Raw genomic sequence first — 16,658 nt, forward strand, 5'->3', positions numbered from 1 at the left:
TCTGTGAAACATTCAGTGTGATTTCAATGTTCTTTAAGATGAAATGTAATAACAACATGTTTTTCACTCAACTGCACAACCTGTTTTTCATCAAAACTTTTTGACAAAACAGACACTGTGATATACAGAGGCACTAATGAAGGCATTAAAGCACTCCTTATACCATGAGAAACAAACCCGTTTTAGTGCTTGATCCCCACTAGTTGGCGCAGTGTTACAGTTCTTAAGGAAGTGTAAGTGAGGTGTGATTGTCTTGAATGGGAGCAATAAATGGTTTGCCAAACCCACTTGGCCCCGAGAGTCCAGCCACCTGCAGCTGATATTCCTCTCTAGAACATGTTACTGCAGTACAAAAGAACATAAAGCAATAACATTTGACAATGATACATCAGTGCTAACACTCAACTGCAACACGTGCTCAACATTCTACCACAATTGATCCTACACATCCAAAGTCATTGTCATTGTCATAATCCCCTGCAGGGGCAGATTGGCTATCTGGCAATTCTGGAAAATTCCAGGTGGGCTGAACATTTTTTTTGGGGGGGGGCTGGTCGAAATTGACACACACACACACAAATGTGTATTTTATATATAAAAAATAAAACAATGAAAAAGGTGACTGGTGGCTCATGGGCCTCTTAAGAGTTTTTTGTTATTTGTTATTTCTCTGTTATACTTATCTATGATGGGCCTTTGGCTGATCAGTCACAGTTTCCATGCCCTAGCTCAAGACCAAACATTTTAAAAGTAGCCTACATAAAAGTAGACTAAAATTCCAATCTCAATCAAAATGCAACAGCTGTTTAGCGTATTGCTCATATCGCTCGGAAAGAAATCATTCATTAAAATCATTCAAAATACTACACCAGAGAGCGTGATTTGGCCACAGAGGATCATTAGCTTCTTTTAAAAATGAGCTGCGGCAAATAGCTGATTGTTGAGTTGTAGTAAAAATCAGTTAAATAGGCCTATCGCAATATTTCAAAATACTACAATCATAGGAAAAACATAGTTTAGAAAGAAAATGGCTATTCCTGAAAAGAAAAGACCAATCTGCCTAAAGTTATAAAAAATACTCAACTCCCAATTGAGCAAGCAGTAGCCTGTCTTATTGGCACCAGCGGAGAGCGGCCATATCGATATCCCCGGTGAGTGCGTTCATATTCACTGTCTTTATCATTGGATCAGTACCACTGTCTTGGATCAGTACCACTGGAACGTTTCTTTTCTCCTCCAGGCTAGATGGGCGTCATATTGTACAATTTGTGTTTCCCCTTTTCATAAGCCTAGATTAGATGGTTACATTCAAGACAAGCTTGTTTTTACTGATCAGTTTGTCAGTGTTAGCTGAGTAGGCTACTATTTTTTGTTGTATTAAAAAATATGTTGCTTACGTCTCCAGTCATATAGTGTAGTAGAATTGCATGAAATGTGTTTATAAAAGACCACAATTTTTCACAGTGCAAAGAAAGGAGAAATAACATCTCTGATTAGGCCATGGCCGAACTACCACATTTGGGCTCCATAGCTTTAACTTCCCACCACTGATGGGCCGGCCTGGTTTTCTGACTGGCTGAGCTGAAGTCATGCAAACTCACATTCAAAGTCAAATTCGGTCATCAGCAAAGAGACCTGCTTCGATGCTGTCATCACGGATCGTAAAACAATGGAAACGGTGCCTATGAACATAGAAAGAGCATATTCTGTATTGTCAGATCACTCAAAACAAAACTAAATGTGGCCAGATAAAAGCATGATTTGGTCAAATGGTAAAGTGCATTATCAAATCAAATCAAATTGTATTTGTCACATGCACCGAATACAACAGGTGTAGGTAGACCTTACAGTGAAATGCTTAAGCCCTTAACCAACAATGCAGTTTTAAGAAAATACATGCAAAAGAGTAAGAGATTAGAATAACAAATAACAATAGCTTGGCTATATACAGGGGGTACCGGTACAGAGTCGATGTGCGGGGACACTGGCGTCAAGGTAATTGAGGTAATATGTACATGTAGGTAGAGTTATTAAAGTGACTATGCATAGATAATAAACAGAGAGTAGCAGCAGCGTAGAAGGGGGGTGGGGGCAATGCAAATAGTCTGGGTAGACATTTAATTAGCTGTTCAGAAGTCTTATGGCTTGGGGTAGAAGCTGTTTAGAAGCCTCTTGGACCTAGACTTGGTGCTCTGGTACCGCTTGCCGTGTGGTAGCAGAGAGAAAAGTCTATGACTAGGGTGCTGGAGTCTGTTACAAATTTTTAAGGCCTTCCTCTGACATCGCCTGGTATAGAGGTCCTGGATTGCAGGAAGCTTGGTGATGCACTGGGCCGTACGCACTACCCTCTGTAGTACCTTGCAGTCGGAGGCTGAGCAGTTGCTCTCGATGGTGCAGCTGTAAAACATTTTGAGGATCTGAGGACCCTTGCCAAATCTTTTCAGTCTCCTGAGAAGAAATAGGTTTTGTTGTGCCCTCCTCACGACTGTCTTGGTGTGCTTAGGCCATGTTAGTTTGTTGGTGATGTGGACACCAAGGAACTTGAAGCTCTCAACCTGCTCCACTACAGCCCCGTCGATGAGAATGGGGGCGTGCTCGGGTCCTCCTTTTCCTGTAGTCCACAATCATCTCCTTTGTCTTGATCACATTGAGGGAGAGGTTGTTGTCCTGGCATCACATGGTCAGGTCCTCATGTAATCAAAGTGTCTGCCCTGTACTTGTGCAGTCGCTGGGACCTGCTGCTGTGATGAGCGTGCCACTCTCCTCTCCCCCATGCGCTCAAGGTGAAAAAAGGCACTCTGATCATATAAAATTTGAAATGCAATTGCACCAAAAAATACGCCTTTTCAAGTTTGTCCCCTTGTCCCTGTCGAATAGATGAGGGTTTCACCTTTCTGTAGGTTTTATTTTTATTTCTCAACTATCATTATATACAACCAATGTTATATTATATTGCTTTGCGATATGGAGCGGCGCGCGTGCCAAATGTGCACTGGCCATTCCGAGGGCATAGCCCTGTAGGTCTCATGGGTAGTAGCCTACAACTGCAAAGTGTCTTTAGGACATTACATTTACTGTTGGATGAATACATGGCTACTAGCAGTGGGTATTATATTTAGCGTTATCTACTTAATAACTCAAAATATTCTGGTGGGCTGGTGTGGATAAAATGCCAGGGCTGAATTATTGTCCTAGTCCTCCCCTGTTCCCATGTCTACTCTAAATGCATGACTGAATGCCTACTCAAACTGGGGAGGATGTTTTTTGGATGAAATGCTGCCTGCCAAGTTTTTGTTCTTGGCCATGGATTAATTTACGCATGTAATGTAGTGGGTGTCTTTGGCACCTTGGACCCACTTACTATCCCCCCTCTGCCCACACACACACACACACACACACACACAAGCAAAAAGACAGGAGGAAATGAAAATTCCATTCTTTCCAAATTGATGTTACGCAACCATTCTTGTGTGCTGAAATCTCTAGAACAACTAAAACAAAAAAGAGAACCAGTGATGGTTAGATTTAGGGTTAGTGTTAGAGAACCAGTGATGGCTAGTTACGTTTAGGGTTAGAGAACCAGTGATGGCTAGTTACGATTAGGGTTAGAGAACGAATGATGGCTAGTTAGGGTTAGAGAAGCAGTGATGGCTAGTTAGGGTTAGAGAAGCAGTGATGGCTAGTTAGGGTTAGAGAAGCAGTGATGGCTAGTTAGGGTTAGAGAAGCAGTGAGGGCTAGTTTTTAGTTAGTGCACCATTTGTAGACTACATTTATGGACATGTCTTCTGGGTCTTGCAGGGTTTAGGTCCACCTTCTATCTTGTTCATTACATTTCTACTGGGTCTTGCAGGGTTTGGGTCCACCTTCTCTCTTGTTCATTACATTTCTACTGGGTCTTGCAGGGTTTGGGTCCACCTTCTCTCTTGTTCATTCAAATTCTCCTTCTTATACACATGAACAGAACAAGGATTTGTCCAAAGTAAACATGACAAAGGGATCCTAGAATCCCATGTTCAATGTCAACGTGTTGAGATGATGACATACCGACGAGGCAAATCACAAGCCTAGTGATGACGGGTAGAGTCCAGTTTTTATTGATAGAGATTGACTCAAGGCTGTGGCCTCTTACACAGCTTGGAAACCGAAATCCGAGTTGGGTGTATTACTCATTGATGCTAAAACGTCACTGCACTGAAAGCTGAGGATGACTCACAGTTTCCAGCCTGTTTCCAAAACAGAGCATAAAGCAAAACAATGATGAGATCACCTCTCTTTGACCATGCTTAAGGTCAATACACTTCTGTTTTATGCCCATTGAACCTTCTCCTTAGACTTTCCAACACACACACACAAACACACATATCACAAAAAGCCTGATATTCTGTATCTGCTGGACAGCGACGCTGTTGGTGGAACATGACAGAGAAGATGCTGGCTCTACTGATCTCAAGAAATGAGGGAGAATGGTAGTCACCTGCTCAGGGTGACATCGCACTTTTTATACCCACATGGTGCCTCCTAATGCCACAGAAATAAACACTAGCATCAGCTCTGGCTGTATTCCTATTCATGAAATCTAACCAAGGATATAAATCCAGATTAGGAACAGAGTGCTGGAGAGAACACAGAATTATCATGAGTAACTGGAAATATCAAATCAAATGTTATTTGTCACATAAACCAGGTGTAGACTTTACTGTGAAATGCTTACTTACAAGCACTTTCCAAACAACGGAGAGTTAAAAAGTATGAATAAAAAATGTGCTAATAAAAAGAGTAGCAGCAGCGTGTGTGTGTGTGTGTTGGAGTGTCAGTGTAATATGTGTGGGTAAAGTCAAAGAGCCTGTGCACGAATGTCAGTGCAAAAAAAAAAAAGGGGTTCAATGCAAATAGTCTGGGTAGCCATTTGATTAACTGTTCAGCAGTCTTATGGCTTTGGGGAAGGAGCTGTTCAGGAGCCTTTTGGTCCCAGACTTGGCGCTCCGGTACCACCTGCTGTGCGGTAGCAGAGAGCACAGTCTATGACCTGGGTGGCTGGAGTCTTTGACAATTTTTTAGGGCCTTCCTCTGACACCGCCTGGTATAGAGGTCCTGGATGGCAAGGAACTCAGCCCCAGTGATGTACTGGACCGTGCGCACCATCCTCTGTAGTGCCTTGCAGTCAGATTCCTTGGTTATTTTGTGGGTTGTTATTCTATGTTTAGTTGCCTGTTCTGCACTAGCCATATTGCATCACAGTGCGTTCTGTTGTTTTGTTTAGTTCTGTTCAGTGTTCTCTCTTTTATTAAATCAAATCAAATCAAATCAAATCAAATGTATTTATATAGCCCTTCGTACATCAGCTGATATCTCAAAGTGCTGTACAGAAACCCAGCCTAAAACCCCAAACAGCAAGCAATGCAGGTGTAGAAGCACGGTGGCTAGGAAAAACTCCCTAGAAAGGCCAATAACCCGGACGACGCTAGGCCAATTGTGCATCGCCCCATGGACCTCCCGGCCGCGGCCGGCTGTGACAGAGCCTGGGCTCGAACCCAGAGTCTCTGGTGGCACAGCTGGCACTGCGATGCAGTGTACGCCACCCGGGAGGCACCTACTGTATAACTTCTTGAGTATCTGAGTGCCCATGCCAAATATTTTCAGCCTTCTGAGGTGGAAGAGGTGTTGTTGTGCCCTCTTCATGACTGTGTTGATATGTTTGGACCATGACAGGTCCTTAGTGATGCGGACACCAAGAAACTTGAAGCTTTCGACCCACTCCACTACAGCCCCGGTCGACGTGAATGGGGGTGTGCATTCACATCAGCTCATTTGTCTTGCTGACAATGAGGGATAGGTTGTTGTCCTGGCCCCACTGCTAGGTCTCTGACCTCATCCCTGTAGGCCCTCTCATCAAAGTCGGTGATCAGGTCTACCACCACTGTGTCGTTGGCAAACTTAATGATGGTGTTGGAGTCATAAATGGGCACGCAGTCGTGGGTGAACAAGGAGTACAGGTGGGGACTAAGCACGCACCCCTCCGGGGCCCCTGTGTTAAGGGTCAGTGTGGCGTATGTGTTGTCTACCCACACCACCTGGGGAGAGGTCTTTAATCCCAGGGTCCATAGCTTAGTGATGAGTTTTGGAGGTCACTATGATGTTTAACACTGAGCTGTAGTCAATGAACAGCATTGTCCAGATGGGTAAGGGCAGTTTGGAGTGCAAATTATAGTGGGATCAAGATGTCTGGGATGATGGTAATGATGTGAGCCATGACCAGCTTTTCAAAGCATTGCATGGCTACAGATGTGAGTGCAACAGGGCGATAGTTATTTATACAGGTTACCCTGGTGTTCTTGGGCACAGGGACTATGGTGGTCTACTTGAAACATGTAGGTATTACATACTGGGTCAGGGAGCGTTTGAAAATATCAGTGAAGACATTAGGTAGTCAATTGAATGATTTGAGGTCATTGGAATGGGATATGATAATGGTACTGCATGCCAACACAGTTATGGTGAAGGATCCTTTTTTTTCTCAAGACATTTACATATTGTGACATGACTAAATTACTGGGCAGAGTTTGTTCTGCCTGTTTTGAAGGGTGATATTTGGGACATTGAGATGGGGACATTGTGTTTGTGTCAGTGTGCTGTGTTGTGAGCTGGCTGACAGTTCCGGATAGCCATGCAAAACATCTCCGCAATAACAGGAAGCAAGGAGAAAGCTTTGGAAAAGACAACCCATTTGTGTTGAATTAAAGGCAATTACATAGTGCTGATTGATCTGTTGCTCAAGGTATATGCCTTGATGCAATTTATTTAGTCATCAATATGCTTCTGAAGTGTTCTGTTCTCTTTCAATTCTTGCCAGCCTTGAGTCATGTTGCACCTACTCACAACACCCTTGTAGCATTCTTGTGGAATGTGCTGTCCATCATCAACAGGCTCTCTATATGGCAGGACCAGCTTTCCCCCACTTCCTCAGAGGTCTGGGCCTTGTGGCATCATGTGACATCAGACTTTTGCCCTTCTAAACATGACAGAGACTGCTTGTTTCTTTGGAACAAAAAAAAAAAAAATAGAATGTGTAATGCATGTAAATAATACGACAGTATACTTCATTCCCTGTATGCTACACATTATTATATAAAATTGTGTGTATTAATGTATTATTAAGTAATTCCCTTATAATGGTAATCTTTTATGTTGGTGTTTTGAGCTGCTGGAATGCCCATGCAAGTTGAGGCAGACACTACCCTCATGATGACATGATGATTGATTAGCTGTGATCAGCTGTCTTAGTCCTTAGAAAGGAATTCTACTTTGAGGAGGTCCTGATTGATCATATGGAAAGGGAATGATAGGATGTTTCTCCTTCACTGATTCGCAAATGCCTCCCCTTATTGAACGCATCACTAGATATGGGTATGACTGATTTTGACAACTGTCATATCATGCTTCTGATGGTGTGACTGTGGCTATTATTACACATGGTTAAACTTTTTAACTACATCTGAGGATCAAAAATCCGTAATACTCTATAATCACCTAGTTTATTTTAGTGTTGATTGGTCATTGAATAGGCCTAAGTGACTTTCTTTGCTAAAGAAAAAACGTGCTGAAAAAAGACAAGCAAGGAACTGTTTGCTAACTTAAGCTTTACAAGGGCTTGATTTTCTGGGTGTGTTAATGTTTGCCTATAGCATATAGACGGAAGGCCTCTTGATGAAGCTGTGGGACATTTACATGTCAGGGCAGAGAGACAATGCCCTATTACCCAAGGCACTCAGCAGACTTGCCTAATTAAATAGGTTAAATCAAATAAATATAGACACAGTTGTCAAGCCACATATGGTGGGAATGCTACATTGAGCTGCTTATATACATTCTGTTTAATGTTAGAGACTTTTCCCCCCAGAGAAAACCATTCCTGGTTTAGCATCCAACAAAGCAATAATAATAAATATTTGTATTTATTTTATTTTTATTTCACCTTTATTTAACCAGGTAGGCTAGTTGAGAACAAGTTCTCATTTACAACTGCGACCTGGCCAAGATAAAGCATAGCAGTGTGAACAGACAACAGAGTTACACATGGAGTAAACAATTAACAAGTCAATAACACAGTAGAAAAAAAGGAGAGTCTATATACATTGTGTGCAAAAGGCATGAGGAGGTAGGCGAATAATTACAATTTTTCAGATTAACACTGGAGTGATAAATGATCAGATGGTCATGTACAGGTAGAGATACTGGTGTGCAAAAGAGCAGAAAAGTAAATAAATATAAACAGTATGGGGATGAGGTAGGTAAAATTGGGTGGGCTATTTACCGATAGACTATGTACAGCTGCAGCGATCGGTTAGCTGCTCAGATAGGAGATGTTTGAAGTTGGTGAGGGAGATAAAAGTCTCCAACTTCAGCGATTTTTGCAATTCGTTCCAGTCACAGGCAGCAGAGAACTGGAAGGAAAGGCAGCCAAATGAGGTGTTGGCTTTAGGGATGATCAGTGAGATACACCTGCTGGAGTGCATGCTACGGGTGGGTGTTGCCATCGTGACCAGTGAACTGAGATAAGGCAGAGCTTCACCTAGCATGGACTTGTAGATGACCTGGAGCCAGTGGGTCTAGCGACTAAAGCATACAGGTCGCAGTGGTGGGTGGTATAAGGTGCTTTAGTAACAAAACGGATGGCACTGTGATAAACTGCATCCAGTTTGCTGAGTAGAGTATTGGAAGCTATTTTGTAGATGACATCGCCGAAGTCGAGGATTGGTAGGATAGTCAGTTTTACTAGGGTAAGTTTGACGGCGTGAGTGAAGGAGGCTTTGTTGCGGAATAGAAAGCCAACTCTAGATTTGATTTTAGATTGGAGATGTTTGATATGAGTCTGGAAGGAGAGTTTACAGTCTAGCCAGACACCTAGGTACTTATAGATGTCCACATATTCTAGGTCGGAACCATCCAGGGTGGTGATGCTAGTTGGGCGTGCGGGTGCAGGCAGCGAACGGTTGAAAAGCATGCATTTGGTTTTACTAGCGTTTAAGAGCAGTTGGAGGCCACGGAAGGAGTGTTGTATGGCATTGAAGCTCGTCTGGAGGTTAGATAGCACAGTGTCCAAGGAAGGGCCGGAAGTATACAGAATGGTGTCGTCTGCGTAGAGGTGTATCAGGGAATGCGCCCACAGCAAGAGCAACATCATTGATATATACAGAGAAAAGAGTCGGCCCGAGAATTGAACCCTGTGGCACCCCCATAGAGACTGCCAGAGGACCGAACAACATGCCCTCCGATTTGACACACTGAACTCTGTCTGCAAAGTAGTTGGTGAACCAGGCAAGGCAGTCATTAGAAAAACCGAGGCTACTGAGTCTGCCGATAAGAATATGGTGATTGACAGAGTCGAAAGCCTTGTCCAGGTCGATGAAGACGGCTGCACAGTACTGTCTTTTATCGATGGCGGTTATGATATCGTTTAGTACCTTGAGCGTGGCTGAGGTGCACTCGTGACCGGCTCGGAAACCAGATTGCACAGCGGAGAAGGTACGGTGGGATTCGAGATGGTCAGTGACCTGTTTGTTGACTTGGCTTTCGAAGACCTTAGATAGGCAGGGCAGGATGGATATAGGTCTGTAACAGTTTGGGTCCAGGGTGTCTCCCCCTTTGAAGAGGGGGATGACTGCGGCAGCTTTCCAATCCTTGGGGATCTCAGACGATATGAAAGAGAGGTTGAACAGGCTGGTAATAGGGGTTGCGACAATGGCGGCGGATAGTTTCAGAAATAGAGGGTCCAGATTGTCAAGCCCAGCTGATTTGTATGGGTCCAGGTTTTGCAGCTCTTTCAGAACATCTGCTATCTGGATTTGGGTAAAGGAGAACCTGGAGAGGCTTGGGCGAGTAGCTGCGGGGGGGGGGGGGGGGGCGGAGCTGTTGGCCGAGGTTGGAGTAGCCAGGAGAAAGGCATGGCCAGCTGTTGAGAAATGCTTGTTGAAGTTTTCGATAATCATGGATTTATCGGTGGTGACCGTGTTACCTAGCCTCAGTGCAGTGGGCAGCTGGGAGGAGGTGCTCTTGTTCTCCATGGACTTTACAGTGTCCCAGAACTTTTTGGAGTTAGAGCTACAGGATGCACATTTCTGCCTGAAGAAGCTGGCCTTTGCTTTCCTGACTGACTGCGTGTATTGGTTCCTGACTTCCCTGAACAGTTGCATATCGCGGGGACTATTCGATGCTATTGCAGTCCGCCACAGGATGTTTTTGTGCTGGTCGAGGGCAGTCAGGTCTGGAGTGAACCAAGGGCTATATCTGTTCTTTGTTCTGCATTTTTTGAACGGAGCATGCTTATCTAAAATGGACATGAAGTTACTTTTAAAGAATGACCAGGCATCCTCAACTGACGGGATGAGGTCAATATCCTTCCAGGATACCCGGGCCAGGTCGATTAGAAAGGCCTGCTCGCAGAAGTGTTTTAGGGAGCGTTTGACAGTGATGAGGGGTGGTCGTTTGACTGCGGAACCGTAGCGGATACAGGCAATGAGACAGTGATCGCTGAGATCCTGGTTGAAGACAGCGGAGGTGCCCTTTAGCAGACGCTTTTATCCAAAGTGATTTCCAGTCATCTGCTCATACATTTTACGTATAGGTGGTCCCAGGAATCAAAACCCACTACCCTGGCATTACAAGCACCATGCTCTACCAACTGAGCTACAGAAGATGTATCAGCAAGGTGATAAAACTCAGGTTACCCAGTTGACATGTTGATTGACAAATGATTCTTGTTCGGAGCTCACGCCCACGAATAAAACAAGTTATCTATTCTCTGCTGGAGCTGAAACCTGAGCATAGCGCATTGGTTACTTTTTAAAAATGTTTATTTGTATCCTTTATTTAACTAGGCAAGTCAGTAAAGAAAAAAATCTTATTTACAATGATGGCCTACACCGGCCAAACTCAGACGATGCTGGGTCAATAGTGCGACGCCCTACGGGACTCCCAATCATGGCCAGTTGTGATAGTCTGGATTTGAACCAGGTTGTCTGTAGTGATGCCTCTAACACTGAGATGCAGTGTCTTAGACCACTGCACCACTTGGGAGCCCACAAGGGGCAGCATCGCTGCACCACTTATGCCATAGGGGGCAGCATTAGATCACTGGGACATTTGGTGTCAATGCTATTCCTGGGATCTTGTGACTCAGATGTTAGTCATTCTTGTAGTCAGTGCTTCATATGAAAGTGACTCAGCGATCGCAATACTCAAAGAGTATGATTGCTGTGCATGTGGTAGCAGGTAAATGGCCATGACCAGCTAACATTATTCCAAAACATGAGTATGGGCTCATGTTATTGTGATGAGTATTGTTTGGAGTAGTTTATGTATGACTAGTCAAACTTCACAACACAGACCTCATACAAAGTAATATACAAAAGGTTTATTTGAAATTTTGGTATGAAAAATAATCTCCCACCATTACTTCACCCATTTGAATTTAAACTCACATTTCAGTCTCATTGAAGGGATTAACGAGATTTAAAATTGAATCATCCACAAGTTCATTTGTTTTCATATTTTTCAATAGATAGCCAAAACAGAACAATTGTGATATTTTCTAAAAGAGAAATTACCGGAATGCAAAAAAGGCCATGTAGAATTTTATTTCTGGGATTTCCATGAATTGATAAAATAAATAAATAGCCACAGTGTGGAATGTCTAGTACAAATAAATAATTTTACATGGGAGAATGTACATAAATATACATACTAATAGTAAGAAGAAAAGAAAGTTGATGAATATTGCATTGATTGTGCATTTCACATACAGGTCCCAGCCAAGCCCGGTGCTGTGTAGTGTCAGCAGAGATGGGGTACAGAAACGCAAGTGTATGAAACCCTACGAAGCCATTGAGGGAGAGAGGTTTTGATGCTTTCAGTACACATTCAGAGAAACAGATAATAAACCCCATTTCCACACAGCTGTGCAGGCATTTACAGTGAAAGAGCAGCAGAAAGTTTGTGGTGTGGATGAGTGTGCGTTTCAAGTATTCCACCATGTCGGTGGGCGGGATCCTGCGTCACATGGTCCTGTCATGGGATTGGCTCTTAGCGAGACGGGGTTACTCTGGTTAGGTATTTCTCAAGCAACCCAACACAAGTTTCATATGACTACAGCCACACCAAAGCAGCAAAAAAATAAAGGCACTCCAAATCAATGAAAATACAAAAACAGAGTTCATACTCTATAAGAGCAGCATGGAGATCTGATATAAGGGGGTTACAGAACACGAACCAGCTAAAAATAAATCTTGAAATAAAAGAATGCTGGTCAAACCACCCAAGTAACAAGTTCCCAGGTGAGGAAACATTTCCTCAAAACAACAATGACAAAGTTAGAGGGAAAACCTTAAATTATAGTTGCCAACGAAAAGTCCTGTTAACTTGCTCTATTCGAGACTGAGGACCCACAAGTCCACAGGTCTGCAAAAATGTCCCCTTCACACAACAAGGTTGCCCAATCAGAGGCTCTCTTTGCTTGAGTTTGTGCTTGATGAGGAGTCGGGTGTAATTGCATGCAGGGTGATGTCACACCCCTCTGTTTTTGAGTCGTCGATTGGGACACGCATCCATGGGTGGTCAAATATCTGCTCCAGTGTGGGTCTGTCAGAGGGCCTGAGGCAGAGGCACAACTTGATCAGTTGCTGACACTCTGGAGAGAGAGAAGGAGAGGTTAAACACCCGAAACACACTGGAGAGGACCAACACAGGCAGGCAGTTTTACAGACAAACTGTAAACTAAAGGATAGACAGCAGCAGGACATAGTGAGACACGTACCGGTAGACACTTTCCTCCTGAAGAACAGGCATCCCCCGAGGATCTCCTCGTCTTGTTCAAAGGGTATGTCACCACACACCATGTCATACAGCAGCACGCCAAGTGACCAGACCGTTGCAGATCGCCCGTGATACCTATGGAATCGGATCCACTCTGGCGGACTGTATACTCTCGTGCCTGAAAGGGGTGAAAATACAAATACAATTTAACATTTCAGAAAGTGGTACTAATATTTGAATCTAAAACTTAAAGATATAGGCTGACAGTGCACTTGTGTGTAATAAGCTCACCCTTGGATGCGAATCAGACTGCAACACCATAAAGGAGCTCTGTCAGCTGACAGCCCTTGGGAAGATCTCAATTGCATACGCCTCATCTCCTTCTCAAAACCCATTGGATGAGAAAGCCAGAGGTCCCCCCCCCCCCTGACCTTCTCCTCCAATGGGGTTGAGAAGGAGAGAGGATGGGAGTGGAGAGAGGACCGGAGTATGCAATTGAGATCTTGCCATAGAAACCCCCCCCCCCCCAAGTGTCTACACTGTCTGCGTGGTGCCAGAGGCTGACTGAACCAAAAATACAGACCTGAAAATACTAGGGGGAAGACCAAATACTGCACTATAGCATCCTACACTTCCACCCCATAACAAAGAAACCCTTTCCTCCTTAGTGTGACCCCCACAAGGGCTCAAGTAACTTGGACACAAAACAAAAACTGGAATGCGTGATGTGGGCCTTCAGGTGCATCCAAGTATCAGGTTTCACAACAAACAGATGTTACATGGCAGCTGGCCATTTTTAAAGCAGCCAATCATTAAAAAGAGCTCAAATGTTTCTAATCCCATTCTAGGAATCTACAGGCAATGTTTGTTACACATTGTTATTAACATTTAGTTTAACAAAGTATGAAATTCGATTGAACTAGGATTTACAATAGATATTTCCATAGCCTTACAAAAAAGATACGGGGCCATTAATAACGTTAAATGTGGCCTCAATAGACGGATAGACTATAAGCAAGGTGTGAGGAAAAGCTGCATCACTATCCAGGTTTTGGGCGCGAGTTAAGGTAATTCCAATGTCCTATATTCGTCAAATGAGTACATTATCCGCCAGCGGTGGAAACAAAGTAGCCTGTGTATGTGCTAAACTGCAGCAAGTCAAACAACACAAGTCATGGACCTACCGTCAAAGTCTGTATAAACGGTGTCCTTGAGAATCGCCCCCGAACCAAAGTCAATGAGCTTGAGTTCTCCGCTACGTAGATCCACGAGCAGGTTCTCATCTTTGATGTCCCTATGGACCACGCCACAATTGTAGCAATGTCGTACTGCTTCCAAGACCTGACGGAAAAATCCACGCGCTGAGTCTTCGTCCAAAGCCCCTTTCTCGGTTATATAGTCAAACAAATCCTTGACAGTCTCCGGTCGTTCCATGATTATTAACCAGCCATCGGGTCGCTCGTACCAATCAATCAGCTTTATAACGCCTCGGAAAGTGGTTCCCACCTTTTTCAAGAGCAGAATCTCCAGAGGCACCAATGAACCGTTCTTAAAAATGAAACAATAGTATATGGTTACAATGTAAACCCAAACAATTTGCAGGAATAACCTCAAATAAATAGCACATACTACAAAAACGAGTAGGCTATAATACTTACAAGGGTACCCCATTCCGTAACTCTCTCTTTAGCTACATGTTTTACAGCAACCTGGAATAGAAAGGGAATAGTGATCATGAGAACCGCATCAGTGTGGACGCAGCGAACATTGCTGCCATGTGGTGCGATCAAAACAAAGCAGTTTAAAAATGTTCCAATTACCGGCAAACAGTCTGAAATCCGACTACCGGCGTAGACCGTACCGAATCCCCCGCTTCCTAGTACAGATCCCACCTGGTATATTTTATCGAATGGCTCCTTCTCCACCTTCACTGTTAATTAAATTAAAAGAAGAAAAATATGTAGTTGCAATCTCAAACAACCTTCAAGCACAAAATGCGCTCCAGCACGAGGGTTTCAAAATGGCTCCAGATTTAAGGTCAGACTTGCCGGCAAATCCTCCAATGCCTGACATCAAATAATCACAAAACTGTATTGGGAAAACATTCCATGTAATAGCCTACATTATTAGCTACCACTAATGCCCAATTATTGAAGCAGTCGGTTCATATCATGTGGGTCCAACTGCGCTGTAACGTTATAGGAAATAACCTAATATCACATAATTACGTAGGGAAGTCCCATACCTTGCTGAAGCTGTATTTTCACTGGCAAATCCATGTTGGACGTGCTGCAAATATGGGAAAATGAGCCAAATTTGGACAGTAACATTATTACTCGTTGCCAAAAAGAAACTCCCAATTCAGGTTCTGAAAATGATGTCCAATTGAGCACGAGGACACCGAAATGCCAAAGATAAAACGCAGATCAGTCTTTAATTTCACAGGGAGAATAACGTTGAAAAGTAGTATTCCAACAAATAATATGTTGTTCTTTCCTTCAGATCAAAATCCCGAAAATGCTTCCTTCTGCGCACATGTGTTATTGTGAGCGTTAATAAAGTACCAGTCGGCCACTTCGAGATGTACCCGATGATTCTCCCCGCGCACTCTGTAATCTCTGGCTGTAACGAGGTCGAAGCTACTCTTTAAAACCAATATTATTACACGTAAAGGGAGTAGCGTAGATCCCTCCGCCTCCTTGTTTTTTTCTTCAAATTAGAGTATTAATTTATCCGATTTCAAATACCTCACGATTGTTTCAACAAATCTAAACCTTGATGAATTGACATATATAGACTCAAACTCAATTCTAAAATGTATTTAAAAGACATGCACTATTTTCATGTAGTAGGCCCACGATACGCCCAAGGATCTTGTGACTGAGTAGTGCATTGTTCCATGAGAAATGGTTAATTTTATCCGGGTTCCTTGGGACGTCCCTACCCTAAATCCTACCCCAAACCTTAACCATAAACCCTTTACCTAACCCCAACCTTAACCATTATCTTAACCATTTTAAATTTCAACTTCATTGGGATAAGGAAATAGAGGACTGATTTGCGTCCCGTCCAATTTAGCCAATCCTATTTCCGGTACAGAAACCATAATATGTTGGTGACCAAGAATAGAATACACAGGAATATTAATTTAACTGCAGGCCTATGTGGCGGGAATGTATTTTTCCCACCTCACTTGAACTTTGGAAATAGATAATAATAAAGCATATGTAAAGTTAATTGGTAGATGTATTTTCCATTTTCCATGGCATTAATTCAATTGTTCATCAAAATGTCCTCTTTCCCTAAAATGTTGATACTGTAAGAAGAAAATCCCTAACAGGATTGTATTGCTTTAGTCAGTCAGTGGTGCAAAGTACTTAAGTAAAAATACTGTAAAGTACTACTCAAGTAGTTTTATTCTAGTATCTGTACTTTATTTTACTATTTCTATTTTTGACAACATTTACTTCACTACATTCCTAAAGAAAATAATTTACTTTTTACTCCATACATTTTCCCTGACAACCAAAACTCAATGCTTAGCAGTACATGAAAATGGTCCAACTCACGTACTTATCAAGAGAACAATCCTGGTCATCCCTACTTCCTCTGATCTGGTGGACTCACTGAACACAAATGCTTGATTTGTAAATTATGTCTGAGTGTTGGAGTCCCCCTGGCTACCGATAAATACAAATTGTGCCGTCTGGTTTGCTTCATATTGGTCATTTGAAATGATTTGTACTTGTACTATTTATACTGAAGTATATTTGAGCAATTACATTTATTGTTGATACTTATGTATATTTAAAACCAAATACTTTTAGACTTTTCCTCAAGTAGTATTTTA

General features: G+C 42.9%; 1 protein-coding gene across 1 annotated transcript; it reads right to left on the reverse strand.

Annotated features, from left to right (window-relative positions):
- Positions 1 to 11,391: 11,391 nt before the first annotated feature.
- Positions 11,392 to 15,441, reverse strand: pim3 (Pim-3 proto-oncogene, serine/threonine kinase). The gene is made up of 6 exons (XM_020492320.2): positions 15,054 to 15,441; positions 14,629 to 14,738; positions 14,467 to 14,517; positions 13,993 to 14,356; positions 12,810 to 12,986; positions 11,392 to 12,683 (listed from the first exon to the last, which is right to left on the reverse strand). The coding sequence occupies exons 1-6, from the start codon at positions 15,136 to 15,138 to the stop codon at positions 12,493 to 12,495; spliced, it is 978 nt and encodes a 325-aa protein (XP_020347909.1). The 5' UTR covers positions 15,139 to 15,441; the 3' UTR covers positions 11,392 to 12,492.
- Positions 15,442 to 16,658: the final 1,217 nt, after the last annotated feature.

The sequence above is a fragment of the Oncorhynchus kisutch genome, linkage group LG10 (genome assembly GCF_002021735.2).
Source record: "Oncorhynchus kisutch isolate 150728-3 linkage group LG10, Okis_V2, whole genome shotgun sequence".
In the NCBI taxonomy this organism is placed as follows: domain Eukaryota; kingdom Metazoa; phylum Chordata; class Actinopteri; order Salmoniformes; family Salmonidae; genus Oncorhynchus; species Oncorhynchus kisutch.